This window comes from Haemaphysalis longicornis, unplaced genomic scaffold, assembly GCF_048455015.1.
Source record: "Haemaphysalis longicornis isolate Haplotype H1 unplaced genomic scaffold, Haemaphysalis longicornis Haplotype H1 scaffold_1, whole genome shotgun sequence".
Classification (NCBI taxonomy): domain Eukaryota; kingdom Metazoa; phylum Arthropoda; class Arachnida; order Ixodida; family Ixodidae; genus Haemaphysalis; species Haemaphysalis longicornis.
In genome coordinates, this window is record NW_027526203.1 from 463,636,231 (window position 1) to 463,654,885 (window position 18,655).

Here is an 18,655-nt window from a genome sequence, read left to right on the forward strand (position 1 = left end):
AATTTATCGCTTTGCATGTGGAGGGTCATCATGCCAGTACATCACTTATATATGTCTTCTAGAAGTCGTATGTAGGTTTCCTCTATTCCCTGGTCTTTTAGGTGCTTCTAAAACGGCTGCAGTGAACACGGAATCAAGTGTTTTCTCATAATCTATAAATGTCATGTAAAGGGGTTTAGTGTACTCGGCAGATTTTTCTATCATTTGATTGACGACCTGGATGTGATCCATGGTTGAGTACCCTTTCCTAAACACAGCCTGCTGCTTGGGTTGTTGGGAATCCAGGCTGCCACCTATGCGGCTAACTATAAGTTTGGTGAACAGTTTGTAAACAGCTGAGAGTAGGCCGATGGGTCTCATTCTTGGGGTTTTTGGGATCTCCCTTGTTATTAATCAGAATAATGTTGACGTTTTTCCAGGCTATGGGCACTTTTTGAGTGTTCAAGCGTCCCGAAAATAGTACAGCAAACTTTTCCAGTACAATATCGAGTACGATACAAAAGTTCACGACGTTCTAGTAGACGGAAATCTGCAAGCTTGCTTGCGTGTCGCCGCATAAAGCTCACCACAGAAGCACCGCTCGTGATGCTTGGTCAACTGTGAGCGCAACCACTCCCTTTCTAGCTTGTGTTATTACACATTAGTCAACATAAAGCGCAACAATGAATGCTAATGAAGACCGAAATTCGTTGTAACAAAGTCTGCCGAAATCATCCGAAGTCCACAAGGATTTAAACAAAATTTAGCGAGACTAAATTTGAAATTACCCTGCAGGTCATGCACAGTGATGCATGCAGCGTCCTCCGTCCGAGCTGAAGCAGCGGGAGGGCCTCAATCGACACGCTTTCGGCGGCACGGGAAGGTGCTTGATGCTGTGCCTGCCCGCTCGCAGTGTCCATGGCCGTCGCAGAATCCGCTGTGAGCACAGTGACAGAAGCTTGCTATGGGAGAGAGTAGACAGGTTCCCCCAATGCTGGCGTGCTGGCGGTGCGGGTCGCGGTTTCCGCAACGTCATGCTCCTTCATCGACATATCCCTTCCCAGCATGCCGGCCCGGCAGCACGCTTCATTTGTATCTCCATCCGTCCAACCCCTTGGGCTAAGTTAACCGCAACTCTCAAAGAGAGTACAAGGCCAGAAATACGCACGGAAGAGTACGTGACTTACCTGTTTACGTGATACACTTGAGAGGCGACCCAGAATTTTCTTTCTTTTTCGATGCGAGGGTGAAGCACAGGGTGATACTTTTGGAAACCCCTAGTTAGTTAACTACAAACTGTAGTGAACTACAGTACTTGAAACTGTTATGCAGCCTTTAAAGATCTGGCACAAATAGGGCGTGTGACATTTTCTTAGGTATCGTGTTACGACTTACATTTTTTCCGTCTGGAACACCTGCGTCGTGTTTACCATTTCCAAACGATGTCCGCCGGACGCCGATAACGAGCATTGCTTTTAGGCTTCGTGGGTTTCAGACGGAGACGCCAAGATGTCCCTCCCCCCCCCCCCCCCCTTTTTTTTTTTGCGACAGAGCATGCAACATTTTTCGAGGCACACCCAATCAACACGAATATTGAAGTCATTAGGTTAGGTTAGGCAAGGTTTTTAAATGCAGAGCATTTCTTTAACTCACGATGTTATGCGTCCGTAAGTCGGCGTCCGCGGCCAGCCAGCACGTGCGCCCCTCCCCCGCTCCTCCTCGCTCTCAACAACAGGTGCGGGCGCGCATGCGCGTGCTCCGGCGCTGAAAGAGGCGTTGCAGCAGCAGGTGCTACTTCCTCTCCCTCTACTGCGCGCGCTACGAATATACTCGTTGCCCGAGCGAAGGATCCGCGGCCCGACGTTGACGTTTGGCCGCGGCTTCTCGTGCACGAAGTTCGGCGTCGGCAGCGCGCTTCAGACGCTTGAGTTCGGCGTCGGCAGCGCGCCGTCTCGATCCAACCAATTGCCCCGCAGAGAGGGTGGGGTGGAAACGATGGCAATAAATAACACGTTACGTACTTACGTCTCTCGTCTCTCTCTCTCTCTCTCTCGTCTCGCAACCCAACTACCCAACCCCTACGACAACAACAACTACAACTACCACCGCCAACTACCACAACCTACGCCACGTGACCACCCCCAATGCTCTGCATTTACCCGTGTCCCTCGCGCGGGGGCATGCGACGGAGGATTTTTTTAAGTGCGTCGAGGCTCCGCCGCATAGGAACAGGACAAGAAGGCCGCCGCCATTATTATCGTCTTTTATTGCCTGAAAACGGCTGCCGCCGACAGTTTGCGCACAGACTGGATGAAAAAGAGACGAGAAAGGAATGCAGAAGGGTGCCTCAAAAGGGGGAACTGCACGCAGAAGTGACCCAAGACGTACTCGTGGTGTCTCCGCTCGTGGCCAGCATTATACAGCAGGCTGCGGTCGCTGATATGTCACAGTTGCATTGCGAGCACATGCTTGGCGCCGCATGCATTTTCCCTCGTAGCAAAAGGGGCAGAGAACACAGTTCGCTACTTTGACTGGGAAGGGCTTCCCCACACGTCCTTTGCATGCCCAGCACCGTGCAGTTTTATCCTGCAGTTAGCACCATAGCAGTGTTCTCGAGCTGATCCCGCACACGCGCAGGTTTAATTAGCGAATGACTTTCGCAAGAGGGTTCCCTCCGTGAACACCACTTGAACTTATGAGTGGATCACCCAAGCCGCTAATTTCGGTCTGAATGGTCCTGCATTGAGCGACATGGAGGAAAGGAAAGTTTAAGTGAGGTCCTGACGTCACCTATACTGAAGTCGGAAACGCCAATTTAGGCGGCGTTTTTTTTTTTTTTTTACATGCATTTTGCACAGACGCGCCACCTCCTCCGCCTGTGTTCGCCCCACTGTCGTCTTCTGCATCTGCGCCTACCGACCACTGGATATCGGCTGGGCTCGGCGGTGACGTAGGGCCTCGGTGAGCTGGCCTTCGCCGCCATTGCCACGACGCGGTTGCCAGTGGCCTCCTGAGAACGTGAAAAAGCCATGCGAGTTCCTGCACATTTCTGCCAATGCGCCGGTGACCACCGGGGACTCTGGCTTTATTTTCTCCATGTTGAACGTTGTCGTTTATTTAAAAGAATATTCAGAGACTATCACCCCCCAAGGTGATACCACCCACAGGGTCGGGTGTTGACGTGAGGCTATAGTGTGGTGATGAGTCTCCAAGGAAGATATTTATTTATTTCATACGGCACGTGCTAAAGTTGTCACTTCAAGAGAAAAATAATCCTAAGCGTGACATTGATGTGCCATGTGTGCATATGTGGGTATCGGACTCGCGCTGATAGTCTGATAGATGCACAAGTTTTCCCTGTGCCGATATGTTTCATCTCTGCTTGTACACTGGTCTGGAGCAGCAACGGCCTGTATTTTGGGTGTTGCTATTCTCAGTTGTGGCAAAGTTAAGCAGCTGTCCCCAAATAATTCCTTCGACTCCTGGGCCTTACAGACCATGCCAGAAAACTTGCATGAAAAGCCAGCGATATTTTGTCATCAGCCAAGACCCGTGCTCCAGTTGGTTACGATTACCATCTCGGCAACGGAGCGGCCAGAGTTCGATCCTCGGAACTTTCGAAAAAGGCAAAATAATTTCGTCTTTCTGATATGATCGGCCGCACATGCATCCAGATATTCGCGATGGACACATGCTGAAGTCCATGTTATACAGTATAGTTACGACTAAGGGTCTCTTATGCAGAACCCCGTGACGCCCGTGGCAACACGTGGGCGCCATCCCCAGTAGGCGCCGTTCACACTGCACGATTTTTCAGTTCACTAATCGGGTGCTTTACTGTGCTTACGACGAGCTGTGTGGCACGTGACAGCAACCATCTTGCGCCGCCGGGCGCATGCGAGATGGCAGGAACGAGAATGATCGTATGATTACGCAAGCGAGCGAGCGCAATGACACGCGCACTTTGCGCCTCAATGATATAACTGAAGCGCCGCCCGTAGCGCCCGGGAGCAATATAGTACATGCAATCGCCTTCGATATACTGCGCGAATGCAAGTAAGCGACAAGAGAGGAGAGCATTGGCAAATTTCTAATTGCCGTACTTTCGTTAGTCAGTGTGTCCAGCACGATGCAATGCATCTGCTGGCGGAAACTTCACTGCGATGGTGCTAGCTGCGGGGCTATACTGCTCGTTTCAAACTTTTTGTGTGCCACGTCTTAAACGGGCAGAACGGTGGGGTGGTACATACTATATGCTTTAAAGTTGGAAGCGATATGGCAGTTGCTTTGAGCAAATGTGACTTGTTCGGAAACGTTCGTAGAGTATGGGCCTGTGACACATGCGCTACTTCAATTGAAGCCAAGGATGTTAAGACCGTGATAATTCCCTTTAGGGGTAGATTTCTCCGGATTGTACGCTGCTTATGCGAGTTCAGATCGACACAGCCAGTGTTGTGTTCGGAGTGACATTAGCGTAGAAGATTGCTCTCACTCTAACGCAATGAAGCTCGAGCCGAGCAAAAAGAGACAGAAAAGACGACGTTGGCGTGAAATTACAAAAAGATGGGTAGACTCGCAGAACTTGCAGGGCACCAAGGCTTGCGCAAAAGTGAATTTCGAACATCCAGGCTTCATTCGCGGAACGCCCCTTTGTCGGCTCTTACACAACTTTGGTCGTTTGATCGTGGGCCCACGCTGCCGTCAGAAGACGCTGCACTCAGTGAAGCGCTTCGTGTAAGAAGCGTCCCAGAAACGGTATCTTTCGAACAGTAACCAGTCTGAGGCATTGAGTAACGGACGCGAGCACGCCGGGGAAATGTAAAAACTGTATTTGTACTACAGTGTCGCCGGAGACCTCACCCTTATGACCAATTCCAGTCATTGAACCAGAGTACCATTTCTGTGCTGGAATTGATCGCTTCGGCCAAGACAGCGCTTCGTGTGTAAATTCCAACTCGTTCTAGAAGCGAGTACGGCCAAGCAGTCCGGTATTTAGTACACCGATTCGACTACTGGAGTTGGTCATGTAGGACTAGTCACACCGACGACATCTAGCGCTTAGGTGAGCTTGGCCGTAAGTTTGTGAGGCACTCGTCACATTTGATTGTTGGACGGGATGTGGCTCAAGAAAGCCCACAGCTCCATCTACAGTGCATCTTTGCTATTGCACTTACTTTTACCAAAGTTGTAGAAGCTGGTAAAGCATCAGCCGCGAAGTAACCTTCATCACTGTAACCGGACCATCACCTGTGCTGGGCCATTGTTTGTACTTTCCGCGGGCGCCTTTCAGCGGCATTCACACTGGCGCTTGCGCGTTATGCGATGAATTGGCCAACGCGGTGACTAAGTTCCAACTCGACGTAACGCGATGTTGGGGGCGAACCTTTCATCTTGCCGAGATGGTTTATCTGACTCTTCGGCCTCAGGAACTGATGCACACTGAACGCCCGAAAAATAATCGAAATCCGCTAAGGTGCTGGCACAGCTCCTACGTAATCGTATTAGTTCGCTAAAAAACACTGGTTGCTAATAAACCGTGCTTGTAGTGCGCCAAAGTTGCCCTATTTCCAAAGTGCACCCGCATGCGTCAAGAGATTGGCTCATTAGACTGCCGGTGGATCGGACGATTTTTGCGCTTCAGTCGAATAGTCTGGTGCGGAGTCTGGCGTCGCTGAAGCAGACAATTGGGACTCTCCAGGCTGCGCGATGGGTGTGTCGGGTTCCACAAAGGTGACAGTCTTGGCACCGGCAGCGTCCGAATGGAGGACGCAGAGCATGACCACCTTGTTAGACCCGCTATCGTCTTCGTGCAGGCGCTGCGGCGCGAATGCTCGGTTTTCGGAGAACAGCGTCTTGCATAGCTCGACAGCCACCGAACTGGAACCAAGTCGCGAGCGCGACGTCAGTTGCCCCAAGAAAGAGCCCCGCTCCTCCCGCGAGCGCTCAGCGGCACGCCGGCCGGCCAAGGCGTACAGGGCCACGAAGAGCAGGCCGAGCGAGCCTAGGCCGAGCAGTACTAAACCATCCTCGCGCATATAGCGTGGCGTGCGCTCGGCTAGCAAGGAGCCGGCCCCCAGCAGGGCGGCGCAGAACACCACCGAAGTGGCGTAGATGCAGCAGCAGCCGAGGCGTGTGGAGCGGACCACGCTCTCCCAGCTGACGAAGACGAGGCCGCAGCAGCCGCCCAGGGCGAACAGCACGGCTCCCAGGAAGACCTGCATCACATCCGCTTGTCGAAACTACCACAATTTCTCGTACTGTCAGTAAAAGAAAGCCTTATGAAGCCGAAAACAAATCATCCAGCCTTTCTCCTTTCTATGACACTACGCTCACCGGAACTCAAACTTTGGCCAACTGCTGTTTGAGTGTTTCATTCCGATAAAAACCGACCTCTCAGAGCGTAAGTCACAAGTTCAGGAATCAGCAAGCTTGCCATTCGGCTTAGTCTAGTATCAACAGCTAAGCAAAACCCTAACAAGCCGCGTTCTACAACAGTCGCGTTCTGCAAATGAGGCTTGGCAAATCAATCGGAAGCATTAGGTCACCTTAACGGCGCTTTCCCCTACAACCTACCCTTCCGCTGGGTTCCCAAAGAAGAGTTGGGCCGACTGTGACTGACCTGTGTTGGCGTTGGCGGAGCCCAGAGCACGAGCACGGCCACAGCGGCTCCGAAAAGCGCCAGCATGAAGAGCAGGTAGAGGCCCCGGCAAAAGCGGCTGCAGAAGCCGCCCAGCGCACGCTCTGCGCCAAGGGCCGACGCATGATCCACGGCTTCCTCGGCTTCCATGCGGCCCACCACCGGCCCCGGTCAGGGGCCAGGCGTCTCTTGGGCCGAACACCGGCCCTTGGCCGGCTCCTCACCTGAGGCGCACAATTTGTACCCCATGTGCCAACAGTTGCGCCCCACGCGGATGCTCAAGGTGTGGACACCGCCTTGTGGCTCCCCCAACCCCAATCGGGACTATCGCAAGACGATTTCATGCGGAAGGAGAAAGAAAGGAAGCGTTGGTGCCCCATGGGGCTCTTGGCCACAAGAGCCCCGTTGCCACACTTGGGAGGGCGTTCGGTCAGGCCGCAGCCCCTCAGGTATACCACCCCGGCATGCGAGGAGGGCCTGGATGTGGCACCTCTGAAGTCATTTGTCAGCCAAGCTTCTATGCGAGGCGGATGCAGGGAAAATCTCTTTCCGCGAATAAGCGGCGCCTGCCTCACGCGTATGATGCTTACTAGGGTTCAAAGCCCCGTTATGAGGCTATGTTCTCTTCCCATTTTGCACGACCTCGCTACACCTGCGGCTCAACAGCCATAGCACTTCGCAAAACATAAGTATGACGAGTTTTGTTATGCTTGATACTTGAACATCGCAAAAGACATACCAACACAAAATGTGGATACACCACGAGCGCTGACTATAAAATAAACTGAATCAGGTACATTAAATTGGTGTGATTTTGACGTTTATCGATGGCATCACATGAAGCAGAAGACATCCATGGTACATGAGAGCATTCCACCTACGTGGTTCATGGTTAAACTGAATGAATAGTTGGTGCTACTGTTGTGAGGTTCTTTCCATGGCCGTGCGTGTGCAGCGGTGTTCAAGCGCGTGGAAACCTGACCCCTCCCTGATTGTCCACGCTTTATGGCCATGTGCGGGATCGATAAGCCGTCACGCATGCTGGATAACCTCATGGTTACCCAGGCTGCGTGGCGTCCTCGGTCGTACGAGAAGCACGGCAAGGTTACGCGATCCCACGGGGTACGCAGGGACAGGAGGAGCGTGGGCCTGGATTGGTGGTTAGGGAAAAAAGGGAGAAGAAACTACTGTAAAGCCGACAACTGCGCAAGGGTTCTGCGTTTGTTCTTAGCGGTGCAGCTTGTAACACCGGGGCAATGCGACGTGCTCCGCTAGGTGGCTCGCTTCTTGAAGGGAGGGGGTTCTTGTAGAGGGAATAAAGAAGCGAGCGGTGCAAGATCACCGGGGATTCCGTTAACATCCCTTGCCGTGTGAACCTCCAGACTGCAATGCTAATAAGCCTTCTCCGATACAAACTTCATTTGCGCCTAGATGTGGCGAAAGGCACAGGGCCACGTTCCCTGAATTGCTTACGTTGTGGCCTAAGGGGGGAGGGGGGGGGGGGCGCCGAGGGAGCGCTTGCCCATTATTTTTATTTTTTGCAATATTCTTGTATTGTCGCTCTCAAGTTGAAAGGCGTCATTAACTGTTTTTACCTTTTAGAGAGCACAGCGTACAAGAATTCTGGGGCTAGTGCTTAAAATTATTTTAGAAGCAATCTCCCAGAAACATCGGCTAATTTTTACGTTTTGCGCGATCTACGCAACTCTGCGCTGACAAACGTCGCGTCCTTGTCGTTTTCCAGGAAATTTCCGGATGGATGTGGCTCTCAATTTTCCCTGTTACCTTTCGGCTTTCAGGAGATGCTTCGGATTCGAAGGCGGTGCTTTTCTAACCGACGCAAGGGGTGTTGTCAATGGGCGTACAAATGAATAGCGATTTGTGCATTACGATCGGTTGCGATTAGTAATGAGATGTTTTGATTTGTTTCCTTGTAAAAATAATGGTCTCGCCTCATGCAAGCAAAAACACGGTACGGCTCACCCCTGCCAATTCTGGCTGCTGCATTTTGTTAAATAATTGATGCAGATTTTTTCTCATAGTGCAACTGTCAAAACTGCGGCATTACGCCTTATTTAGTGCACTGACCTTTGTAGCTCAGTCCCGCTCTGATGCGTCAGAGGCAACGAAGCTAATGCATGCTGTTACGATTCAGCGCACCGCTACCCTGATGATTATTATGATGATGATGATTGTTGTTGGTTTCCCCTTTGAAGCGGGGTGATGACATGTCATCTTACCAAAAAGGACCAATATAACCATATTTTACACTCTTGGTTTATTACTAGCGCTGCTTAGGGCAGGCACTAAAGCTTATTAGGCCCGAAATACTTTCTTTTCCCTGTTACAGGTGGTAACTGTCCTAGGCAATATTCCCCTCTCTGCTTTTCGTCCACCAGCATTCTAATCTTCTTTTCGTCCCCTCGACAGCCTTGAAGTTAACTTCCTCTGTGATACCCTTAAATCCTAGGGCTCCAAGTTTTGTGCAGTGCTCTTGTGCTGTGCGGCTGAGCTTACCCTCCTCGAACACTCACTACGTGCGGCTGTCGCGCGGGGCCCATGGCGGTGACTCAAGCCGATGCAGCTGCAAAATATAAAAACACGCTATTCATGTAGAGACGTGCCCCGGCGAATCGGACGCTGCTCGCCGAGATCTCTCCCCCTCTGTCAGGCTGAACGTGCGCCACTACTTCCGGCCCTCACGAACTCTGGAAAGAGTGTCTGTGTGTGCTTGTACTCTGTTCGGACCGTGTGCACAAGCACTACGAAAGCGGCGGAGCCGTTACTGCTTGTGTGTATAAATCCAGTGCTGCCTGTAGCCAATGGCAGATCGCACCGGGCTTCTGTTAGGAGCGCTGCTCTGCTCGCTTCCGGCTGTAACCTCGCCCGTAAGGGTATTGCTTCCTTATCGTCGCAGTTCACCTCTCGCCATGCAGTAAACCAGTTAAGTTTGCCTTCGGCTTCTTGTCGTCATCACCAAGGCAGCAACTTTTGCTGGCCCCTCGACCCCCCCGCTACCAAACATGACGGAGGCGCCAGAACCCGGTTCGGGGTCGCCTTCCCGAATGTAACAGATAGAGTTTTAGAATAGTGTACGCTGCAGTCCGCAAAGAGTTAGCGAACGCTATTTCTTTGCTTCCTGCGCATACGCCGTACGCTAAGCCGGCTCTGCATTTAGCGGACGGAAGACGAGCGGACGCGATTTCAACAAAACAGAGTGCGTACGCGAGGCGGCTTGCGTATCTCGGTGTTTACAGCATGGCGGCAAGTAGCGCGACGACCCTTCACGGTTCCACGCTTCGGTGCACAGTAATTTGCCTCTGATGGACGAAGTTCTTTCCTCCTGTGTTTTTAAATACGTCGCGTGGTTTGCACGTCGCCATCGCGCAGCGCTGTATCGCCCTGGCATCACTGGCTGTCCGGACGAAGCCTTGCAGCCAGGCCGGCGACCGAAGCTGTGTATGCATGTCGTGGACGCGTTCGCTCCGTGATGAAATGCGACGTTGTGCTTCTGCGGGTGAACTTTACTTGTCATGCTCGGGATTATCTTTCGACGTACGACTCAACGTCGCATCGGGTATGTACAGAGTGCGTGGCCAAAAGCCTTCTCGGCTTGCGCGCCGGGGTGAAGTGACTTGCTGCCCGATCGTGCAAACCGCGAGAGGCGAGTGCCGAAATTCACGACGGACAGAAGGCAATCGAGCGCTTGCTAAAGAACAACTTCACTCAAATTTCACCTCGGCCAAATTCAGCTTGAATGTACAGTACGCACCAACAAACCAAATGGGACATGACTGGTAGCCCCGTGAAATGCGTGGTTAATTAAATAGAAGCGTTTAAAATAGCTCCGTCGCAGGCGTCGCTGCACCTGGCGGCGGATCGCGCAAACAGCCATGAAGCGGAAGTGACACTGCGGACGGTCCTGCACTTTTTCCTACGGCCAGCCAGGAGACCGGTCGATCTCCGCCGGGCGCGCTTCTCCTAGGGCTGCAGCGAGGGGGACGCGTTGCGCGCAGGTTCGCTCCGGCCGGCCAGCCACTTTCGGCCGCTCGTTCGCCGGACGGGCCGGTTGGAGCGTCACTCCAACCTGGCCGTAATGGCCACACTCTTCTCAATTTCAGCTTCAAAATCGTCAGTTTTTGATTGTCGTGTACGCTGCGGATGCGCGTATTTCAGCTGTCGCATTTTGTATCTTGCAGTATTTTTAGGCAGACTATACGAAAATAACGTTTTCAAGAGGTTGAAATTTTGAGTGCAGTTGGCCTTTAATCGCGCTACAGACTTGCAATACGTGCCGTTGTGTTTGTTCTAAACGCATCTCTTGATCGTTTTGAAGCTGAATAAAGTGTATGCGTCCAACCCGAACCTTTGGTTCAGGGCGTCGTATCTCACGGGGCTTCAAAGAAATCTCACGAGGTTTCAACGCTTCCTTTATGAAGCGTGCTCAGGTAAGAGGAGATTTATATCTTGTTATGGACGTTTTCACTAAATACTAACGCGAAGGCGTTTCTTTGCAATCGTTTGGGCAGTCGTAAAAAGTCCAGGCACTCCGGCACTCCGCTGGGAGATAGGGCGATGGGTGAGTCATTTCGCAATTTGTTCAAGAGGTGGCGCCGTAAGCGTGAGCGTGTCGCTACGCAAAATTGATGAGTCGCTCTACTAAAACTCTCCTCGAGGTGTTGACGTAGCGCGACGCAACATGCAGCGTTTGCTTTACGCAAAGGCAACAAACGCTGCACTAAAACTCTCTAATGCCCATTGCGGCGGCAATACACAGCGCGACAGCGACAGTTTAACACATGGTCGCCCGTCAGGTTTCGGAGCATCTCACATTTGGGGCATTGGTGTAGCCCAAATTATTATTTTTTCCACAGCCTTAACTGGGCTCATGGAAGTTGGAGATCAATTCGCAGCTAAGCTCCAACTGGTGAATGACACCTCTGCGGAAACGCAACACGAAGATAGTGCAAGTGTCAAAACTGCAGTATTATATTTAGCGCACAGCCTTTTCCCTGAAAAATCCCTTCATATCGTAAAAAACGCAGCCGAACCCAGCAGAGGATAGGTTGGGTTGGACACTCCAGCCGAACGTTTTCTTGGTTATTCGGTTTTACGTGAGTATCCCAGCGGCCAGGTCTCCCCTCCTTCTGCCCACCGTCAATGAAAGTTGAGGATGGTCCCTTAGCCTATTTGTACGATGTGTGAGTGATTGAACTGCGAAGAAAGGGGGCTCCATAGCACCGACAGTGACGCCACCCATAAATGGTAAGGATTCCGGCTCTTCTATAGTCCCGTTGGCGAGCCAGTTATATGGCACCTGTAGTTTTTTTTTCATATCCGCTCTAATTTACTTACCCGTAAGCAAGTATGCCAGAACCAGATAAAGTCATAAGGCCTGGTCCCACGAAAGTATTGTAAACTAACTTTTAAATGCGAATGCATTTCTTAGTCGGGGGGTTGTCGTGCTCCGTCGGCGTGCGCCTGCATTCCTCCAGCGCGAGCGCACGTGAGCGCGCGCCTCGTAGTTCTGACTTCGTCGTCGTTGTCTCGGCGCGGCGGGGGGGTTGTCGTGCTCCGTCGGCGTGCGCCCGCAGGTGGTATCTCTCCGCGCTCCTCCTCGCCCCTAGCAACAGCTGTGGCGCGCCTAGCAACCGGAGCAGGTGGTAGCTCGGGCGGGAGTAGCGGAGGGCAAGGGGAGAGGAGGAGCGCGCTCGGGCGTGTGAGGGCGCTCGCATCGCGGAGCTCGGGCGGAGTAGCGGAGAGTGAGTGGAGAGGAGGAGCGCGCTCGGGCGTGTGAGGGCGCTCGCATCGCGGAGCTCGGCGGGAGAGAGAGCTCGCGCGCGGGGCGGGCGTGTTGCGCGGGTCTCTCTCTCCTCTCCGCGTACCCTCTCTCCACTCGCTGCGCTCGGAAAATGTATATAAATGCAGTGGAGCGCACGCCTCTCTCCGTTACTGCTTGCCGCAGCGCACTCATCGGTGCACCCAATGCATTCGCATTTCCGCACGATCCCCTTCGGGGAGGTGGGGGGAGTTTTTTTCGTTTCTGGCGGCCCTAATCGAAGGCGTCGTCTGACAGAAAACAGTCTTCCTGGTGCACCCTATCGGATATCTTTTTAAGAAACCCATCGGGTATGAATGAATGAATGAATGAATGAACGAATGAATGAATGAATTTATTCGTATAGGAGAGGTCGAACGCCTCATGTTGGGGAAGACGAAGGGCTTGAGCGGAAAAGCAAAAAAAAAAAAAAAATAACAACTTCGCAGCTGGCACAGGATCATTTAACATATCCGTCCCGTATGCGAAACACTTAGTTCAGGTCATTTGCGGAAAGTACCTTTCCAAGATGGCGGACGGGTCTCTTGGTGATGATGTCTGGCTCAGCACGCGGACGATCTGGTATAAAAATCCGTCTCAAATTTTTTGTTGATTTTATCAGTCTCTGTAGTTTTCGTTTAACGAGCATTATATTGTGCACCATCCATAAATTATGTTCCCATTTCTTACTTTATTTCAAACGTAGTTATCAATGCAGCGGAAAGCGATTACTTTAAATTTGTGTCACAGCGTTTTTACATCAGTTGTGCAATAGATTGATAGTGCTCTAACACGGGAGAATTAAAAACCTAGATAGTGTAGCACTGTAGTGTCGTCAGCGGAGTCGAAATTGAAATGTCAAGATTTGGGGGTTGGACGCGCCGAAGCTCCACCTAGGCTATGAGGTGCGCCGTAGCGGAGGACTTCGGATTAATTTAGACGCCCTCCGTATCTTTAACGAGAGCCGAAACCTCGACACTCGGGCGTTTTTGCTTCTCGTCTCCATCAGAGAAACAGCCACCGCGGCCCGGCTAACCCCGTGTCTTCGGGCACAGCCCACCACTGAGCCACCGCAGGGGATCCTAGGTTGAGTTGAGAATTGTTATTTGTGATTCTGTAGAAGCTGGCCTGTATAGAACAGCGAGGGTGCATATGGTAAATGTGCGGACTGATAAGTCGTCAACATAATCAAGTTTTGTTTTATCTGAAAAGAAAAACTATCGCTTAGGAAGCTTTGGTGTAAGAAATAGGACCCTTGAATACGAGTCGCTTCATTCGCTCCGTTGACAATTTAAGCATGGTTAAAAGACAACACAATATCAAACATGATCTCTGAGCAAGTGGAAGAGAACTGCATAGTCCGCTATCTGGCATCTGGAAAATTAAAATATCCCAACTGTATTAGTATTGAACCAAGGAAGGCATTGCATGTCTTCGCGAAATGATTGCATGACGTCGCAGTCGCTTGTTTGGCTGCGATAGATGCATCATATCATGCGCCGTTAGCCCTTATTCACGCAGCCGTCACCTTCTCCGTCCCGGCACCGTGCCGTCAAAAAACCGCGATGGAGATGTAACGGTGTAGCGTTCGTACTGGAGCTCTCCATCAGAGTACAGGGTCGTCTGCCTAGTGATCACTTTAGCCTAGAATTCAGCGTGCTTAATCTGAAAAGTAAAGAAAATGGCTTATTTTTTTACGTGTGTTCACTTTTCGCTAAATTTAGCCCTAAAAATTTGTTTTCTGATTGGCTGGTTTACCGCGGGGCGTGGTCCCGTCGCGTTGACGGAACGGAAACGTAGAGATCGGCTTCCCGTCACCGTCGCACCGTTTTCGACGAGAAATCGCCCGAGAAAACGTCGCCCATGACGGAACACGGTGACGTGACGGTGACGTGACGGGGTGAAAAACGGCTGTGTGAATGAGGGCTTACTGTGTACATTGTAAAAGATGCTACAGCGCGAAATAAAACACGGACACAGAAAGACGACGGGACGAGCGCTGACTTCCAACAAAATTTAATACCATGAACCTTGCACCTTTTATACACATTCTTCATGTTAACATAACTGCAAAAAAATTCTAATCTCTAGTATTACACAACATATCTGCACGCGTTCAATGCACTTGGTAGAATCTATACAAACAACAATTCACGTCATGCGCAAAGTGCAGCACGTGTTCGAAAGGAAGTCTATCTCTTTTTTTGACAACGCAATAGACGCCCGGCTTACACATTTACTGCCATGCCTTAAAATTTCGTGCGCTTCAATAATTTCCCGAGTAGTTTGATTACCGCTTCTACCTATCGCCTCGCACATTTCAAACTGAGGTTTGCATCCACAAGATTTGCAATGCGCGGCAGAGAACCCATCGTTTCCTTTTTTGACATTGTTGTCGTGCTCCCTCAATCGGTCATTAAGGCATCTGCCAGTTTGACCGACGTACACAGACCCACATTTCCTCAGGGGAATGCGATACACCACACGATCCACGCATGGGACGTACTGTATACGGTGCTTTACATGGCACCCACGGTTTTTCGCACCTGCTTTTGTAGTTTCTTTGGCGAACTTCACCACCTTCTGGGGAGCGCTAAGCGCTACCTTCACGTCTACACGGTTGGCGATCTTCTTTAAACCGTGAGACAAGCCGTGAATGTACGGGACAACGGCAACCTTTTTCCTCTCACTCTCGTGAGTAGGCCCGTCATGCGCATCCTTACGATGGCAAGATTTCAGGTTCCCGAGGAGGCCTTCAGTCACCGATACGACCAGGTGGAGTGGGTAGCCAGCCGCTTGAATCCGACTGACCTGCTCGTCAAAGGCAGTTTGCACGGCATGGGGGCACGACTTACTTAAGGCGTCCGAGACGCACAACCTAACTATTTCCCTTTTTACCAGTTTGGAATGTGCAGAATGATACGGGAGAAGCGGCTTGTTGGCGCGGGGATTGTACCGCCAAAGAACATGTTTTGCGTCTACTGCCAGAGTCAAATGCAAAAACCTTATTGCACCATTCCCCGGGCCCTCATGAGTAATAACCTCTTGAGTCATAAAAGAGATAGACTTCCTTTCGAACACGTGCTGCACTTTGCGCATGACGTGAATTGTTGTTTGTATAGATTGTGCCAAGTGCGTTGAACGCGTGCTGATATGTTGTGTAATACTAGAGATTAGAACTTTTTTGCAGTTATGTTAACATGAAGAATGTGTATAAAAGGTGCAAGGTTCATCGTATTAAATTTAGTTGGAAGTCAGCGCTCGTCCCGTCGTCTTTCTGTATCCGTGTTTTATTTCGCGCTGTAGCATCTTTTACAATGAACTACCCACTCGCCCAACAGTACACGTGTACAGTACAGACGCGTGATTAAAATATTAGCCTGCAGGAAATAGCTTGTACCCTATCGACGTCCTGGAGTTCCGTGGCCTCATTCACCGTAATAGCCATCCTGCGGGGCGCGTCGGATTGCTTTTTAATCTTATTGCGTAATTTTGAGGCTCTGTTTCGTCGTCGTCCCCGGCGGCGCCGGCTAACCGAAATGCAGTGAAATCAGTGAAGTGTGGATACAGGCTGCCGATTCCAGTTTCTCAATGAGAGCGCTCGCATTTCGAACCTACTGATGTCGAAGGTGAAGGGGCCGAGGACGTGCAAGTTTTGGAGTTCGGGGGAGCGGGTCCTCTCCCTGCGACGTTTCACCACTGCGCCACTTCCTCTCTCTGGGACGCTCTAAAGGAGTTTGGCGTAGCTACAGGATTGCGCGCCTTTTCTTTTGTGCGTTCTTCACCCTGAGGCAAGCGCTATGGATATGCGTGGCAATTAATAAAAAAAATGGCAGCATCTCCCCTCCGTGTATGATGGCAAGGGTGCGGAGTACGTGGACTCGAAATGACAGCCGATTTGCGCCCCGACCGTCATTCCACTTGAGCGGTGAGTTGCACCTTGATTATTCCCTAAACGGAACTGCAACTCACGGCTCAAATCGAATGACGGTCGGGGCGCTAATCGGGTGGTGTGCGCGCGGATGGACGCGGGCGGACATTGGGAGGTCCTAATGTACTCCGCACCGTCACAGACTTGGGAGTGAGCCGTTTGACTCACGGTTACTAACTCACTGTCGTAGCCCAATGGGTAAGACGACTGACACTAACTATGTCTGGTCTACCAGACGCAGGCTCGAATCCTGTCGGTGCCTGTGTGATTTTTTACCATTGCAAATGCTATGCGCACGGACTCGGACGGACATTCTGAGGTCCTAAGGTGCTCCGCACCTAAAATTTATCATCTCGCGTTTCGGGGACGCCGGCTTCATCGCTCATTGAGAGCCCTCAGTGCTTTCAATTGAATTCAGCAAGCTGTCGATAATTTTGCCGGTGCTGCGGCCCTCACCATAGAAGCGACGCTGGAAATCCCGCGCGCGGCGCTGTTCGCAGCGCGACGGTGCAGTTGTCTTGCGGGTGCAGGGTGCCTATAGAGCGCATGTTCGTGGCGACTAAATTTCGCGAACGAGGCCTACATCTGGGGCGCAAAACACAAAATACAGCAAGCAGCACAGCCGCCTTGCTGTCGTCGATGGAATCGCGATTTGACAAAGTTCAGTCATTCAAAGCGCACCTAAAAGAGCCCTCAGCACTCTTCACAGACGAGTGCACGTCTCAATTATCTGATTACCCCCCGAACGTCTTCGAAAACGAGTAGCACGAAGCTGGCCGGTGGACTGGTGATCGGAAGAGACAAAACCCAAGTGTTTATTTTCCTAGCATTGCCTTTTATCGTTGTACTTTATTACCTACGTACATTACCGGCCGATTACAATGGTGACCAGTTAACGAAAGAGCAGACGCTACTGGAAAAAGGACCATATCTTTTGTCCTGTCATAACACGCGTGACCGAGCGACAAGAAAAAAAAAGGTAGAACATCTTGAAGCAAGCACGAGAAGGTTGGCCCGCTTCTTCACCTTTTAGGGGGAGATGACCTTTGATCTTCTCTACGGCATAATAAAGCACTTGGGACCTGTCATTGTCCAAGGGCGCTCCGGCGAAAACATCAGCGCCATTTTTCCAAACACAAAAGCGTTCTTAAATCCGACCCTGGGCAGAGCGCTGTGGGCGGAGAAAGCAAGGGATGGCCATTGAACTATAATCCCCTGAAGCTTTTCCTGAAGACTGAAAACTTCACGCATGCTTGGTTTAGAAGAGCGAATCAAGGGCGCGCGAAAATAAAGGGTTCTACAGTTGTTGATTACATCGGATGAAATCGCCAGTATGGAATCGACAACCGAAAATTTGGTATGAATGAGCCGGCATATCAATTTAAAACAGGTTGTCGAACCGGCGCTACTGAACTGAACCGAAAACCGGAACCGAACCGGTATTTTTGCTGGAACTGAACCCAAACTCGAACCGTTATTTTTTCAGCTCGCTGAACCCGAACCGGAACTGAAGCGAAAAATAAATAACGGTTATCGGTTCATGACGAAATGGTTCGACCAACCTTTGTTGACAATGCGCGCTCAAAATCATCCGGGGCTTTGCCCTTTCACCCAAGATCAGATTCGTGATATTTGCCCTCATTTCCCTATTCAGGCCCTTGCGGCCCCTCCTTGTGTAAATGAAAGACTCACTCACTCAGAAGCTTCTCCCCTTCAGAGCAAGCACAACACTATCAACGCTTTATACATGGTAGCAGCATGGAAAGGGAAGCGCACCAATTTAGCATTGATATGTTGCTGCTGGTCGCGCATCCAGACTCCAGAGTGCAAGGCTGAGCAAGACACACTCTCGGCATCCTGCAGACGCTATGAAACTCTGACTTTGCCCAGCCCTCCCTGCAAAGATTGCCGCCCTACGCAACGGCGAAAGCCCATACCCTTAACCGGCCCCCTTGGTGCATTTTATAATGTGCTTAGCAAGGTCTCTCTCGCATACCTCGAATGTGTGAATACTTGAAAAGTTTTAGCCACGGGAGTGGTTCAATGGTTAGGACACTGGCCAGTATGTACGTTCGATAACCCCCCCCCCCCCCCCCCCCCCCGCCTGCGGCCGTTTTTCTGGTGCAGACAAAAAACGAAAACGTCTGTGTCGATATTAACCGGTGGTCAAACGTTTTCTGCCGCCCTGCATTGTACGACGCGCCTCATAGACATCGATCGTTCCCTCAGCAGCCTCACTGTCAACGGCCACCTAATTCCCCGACGACCCCACATCTGCATCCTCGGCTTT

At 51.2% G+C, this 18,655-nt stretch overlaps 1 protein-coding gene across 1 annotated transcript in view; it reads right to left on the reverse strand.

The window, feature by feature from the left end:
* Positions 1–2,236: 2,236 nt before the first annotated feature.
* LOC144156176 (uncharacterized) overlaps positions 2,237–18,655 on the reverse strand; it is a 28,809-nt gene continuing 12,390 nt past the window's right edge. The window contains exons 2-3 of the mRNA XM_077688037.1: positions 6,599–6,840; positions 2,237–6,194 (exon numbers count right to left, since the gene is read on the reverse strand). Of these exons, the coding sequence (XP_077544163.1) occupies positions 5,583–6,194; positions 6,599–6,766 (780 nt within the window). The 5' untranslated portion in view covers positions 6,767–6,840 and the 3' untranslated portion in view covers positions 2,237–5,582. The remainder of the gene's footprint in view (positions 6,195–6,598; positions 6,841–18,655) is intronic.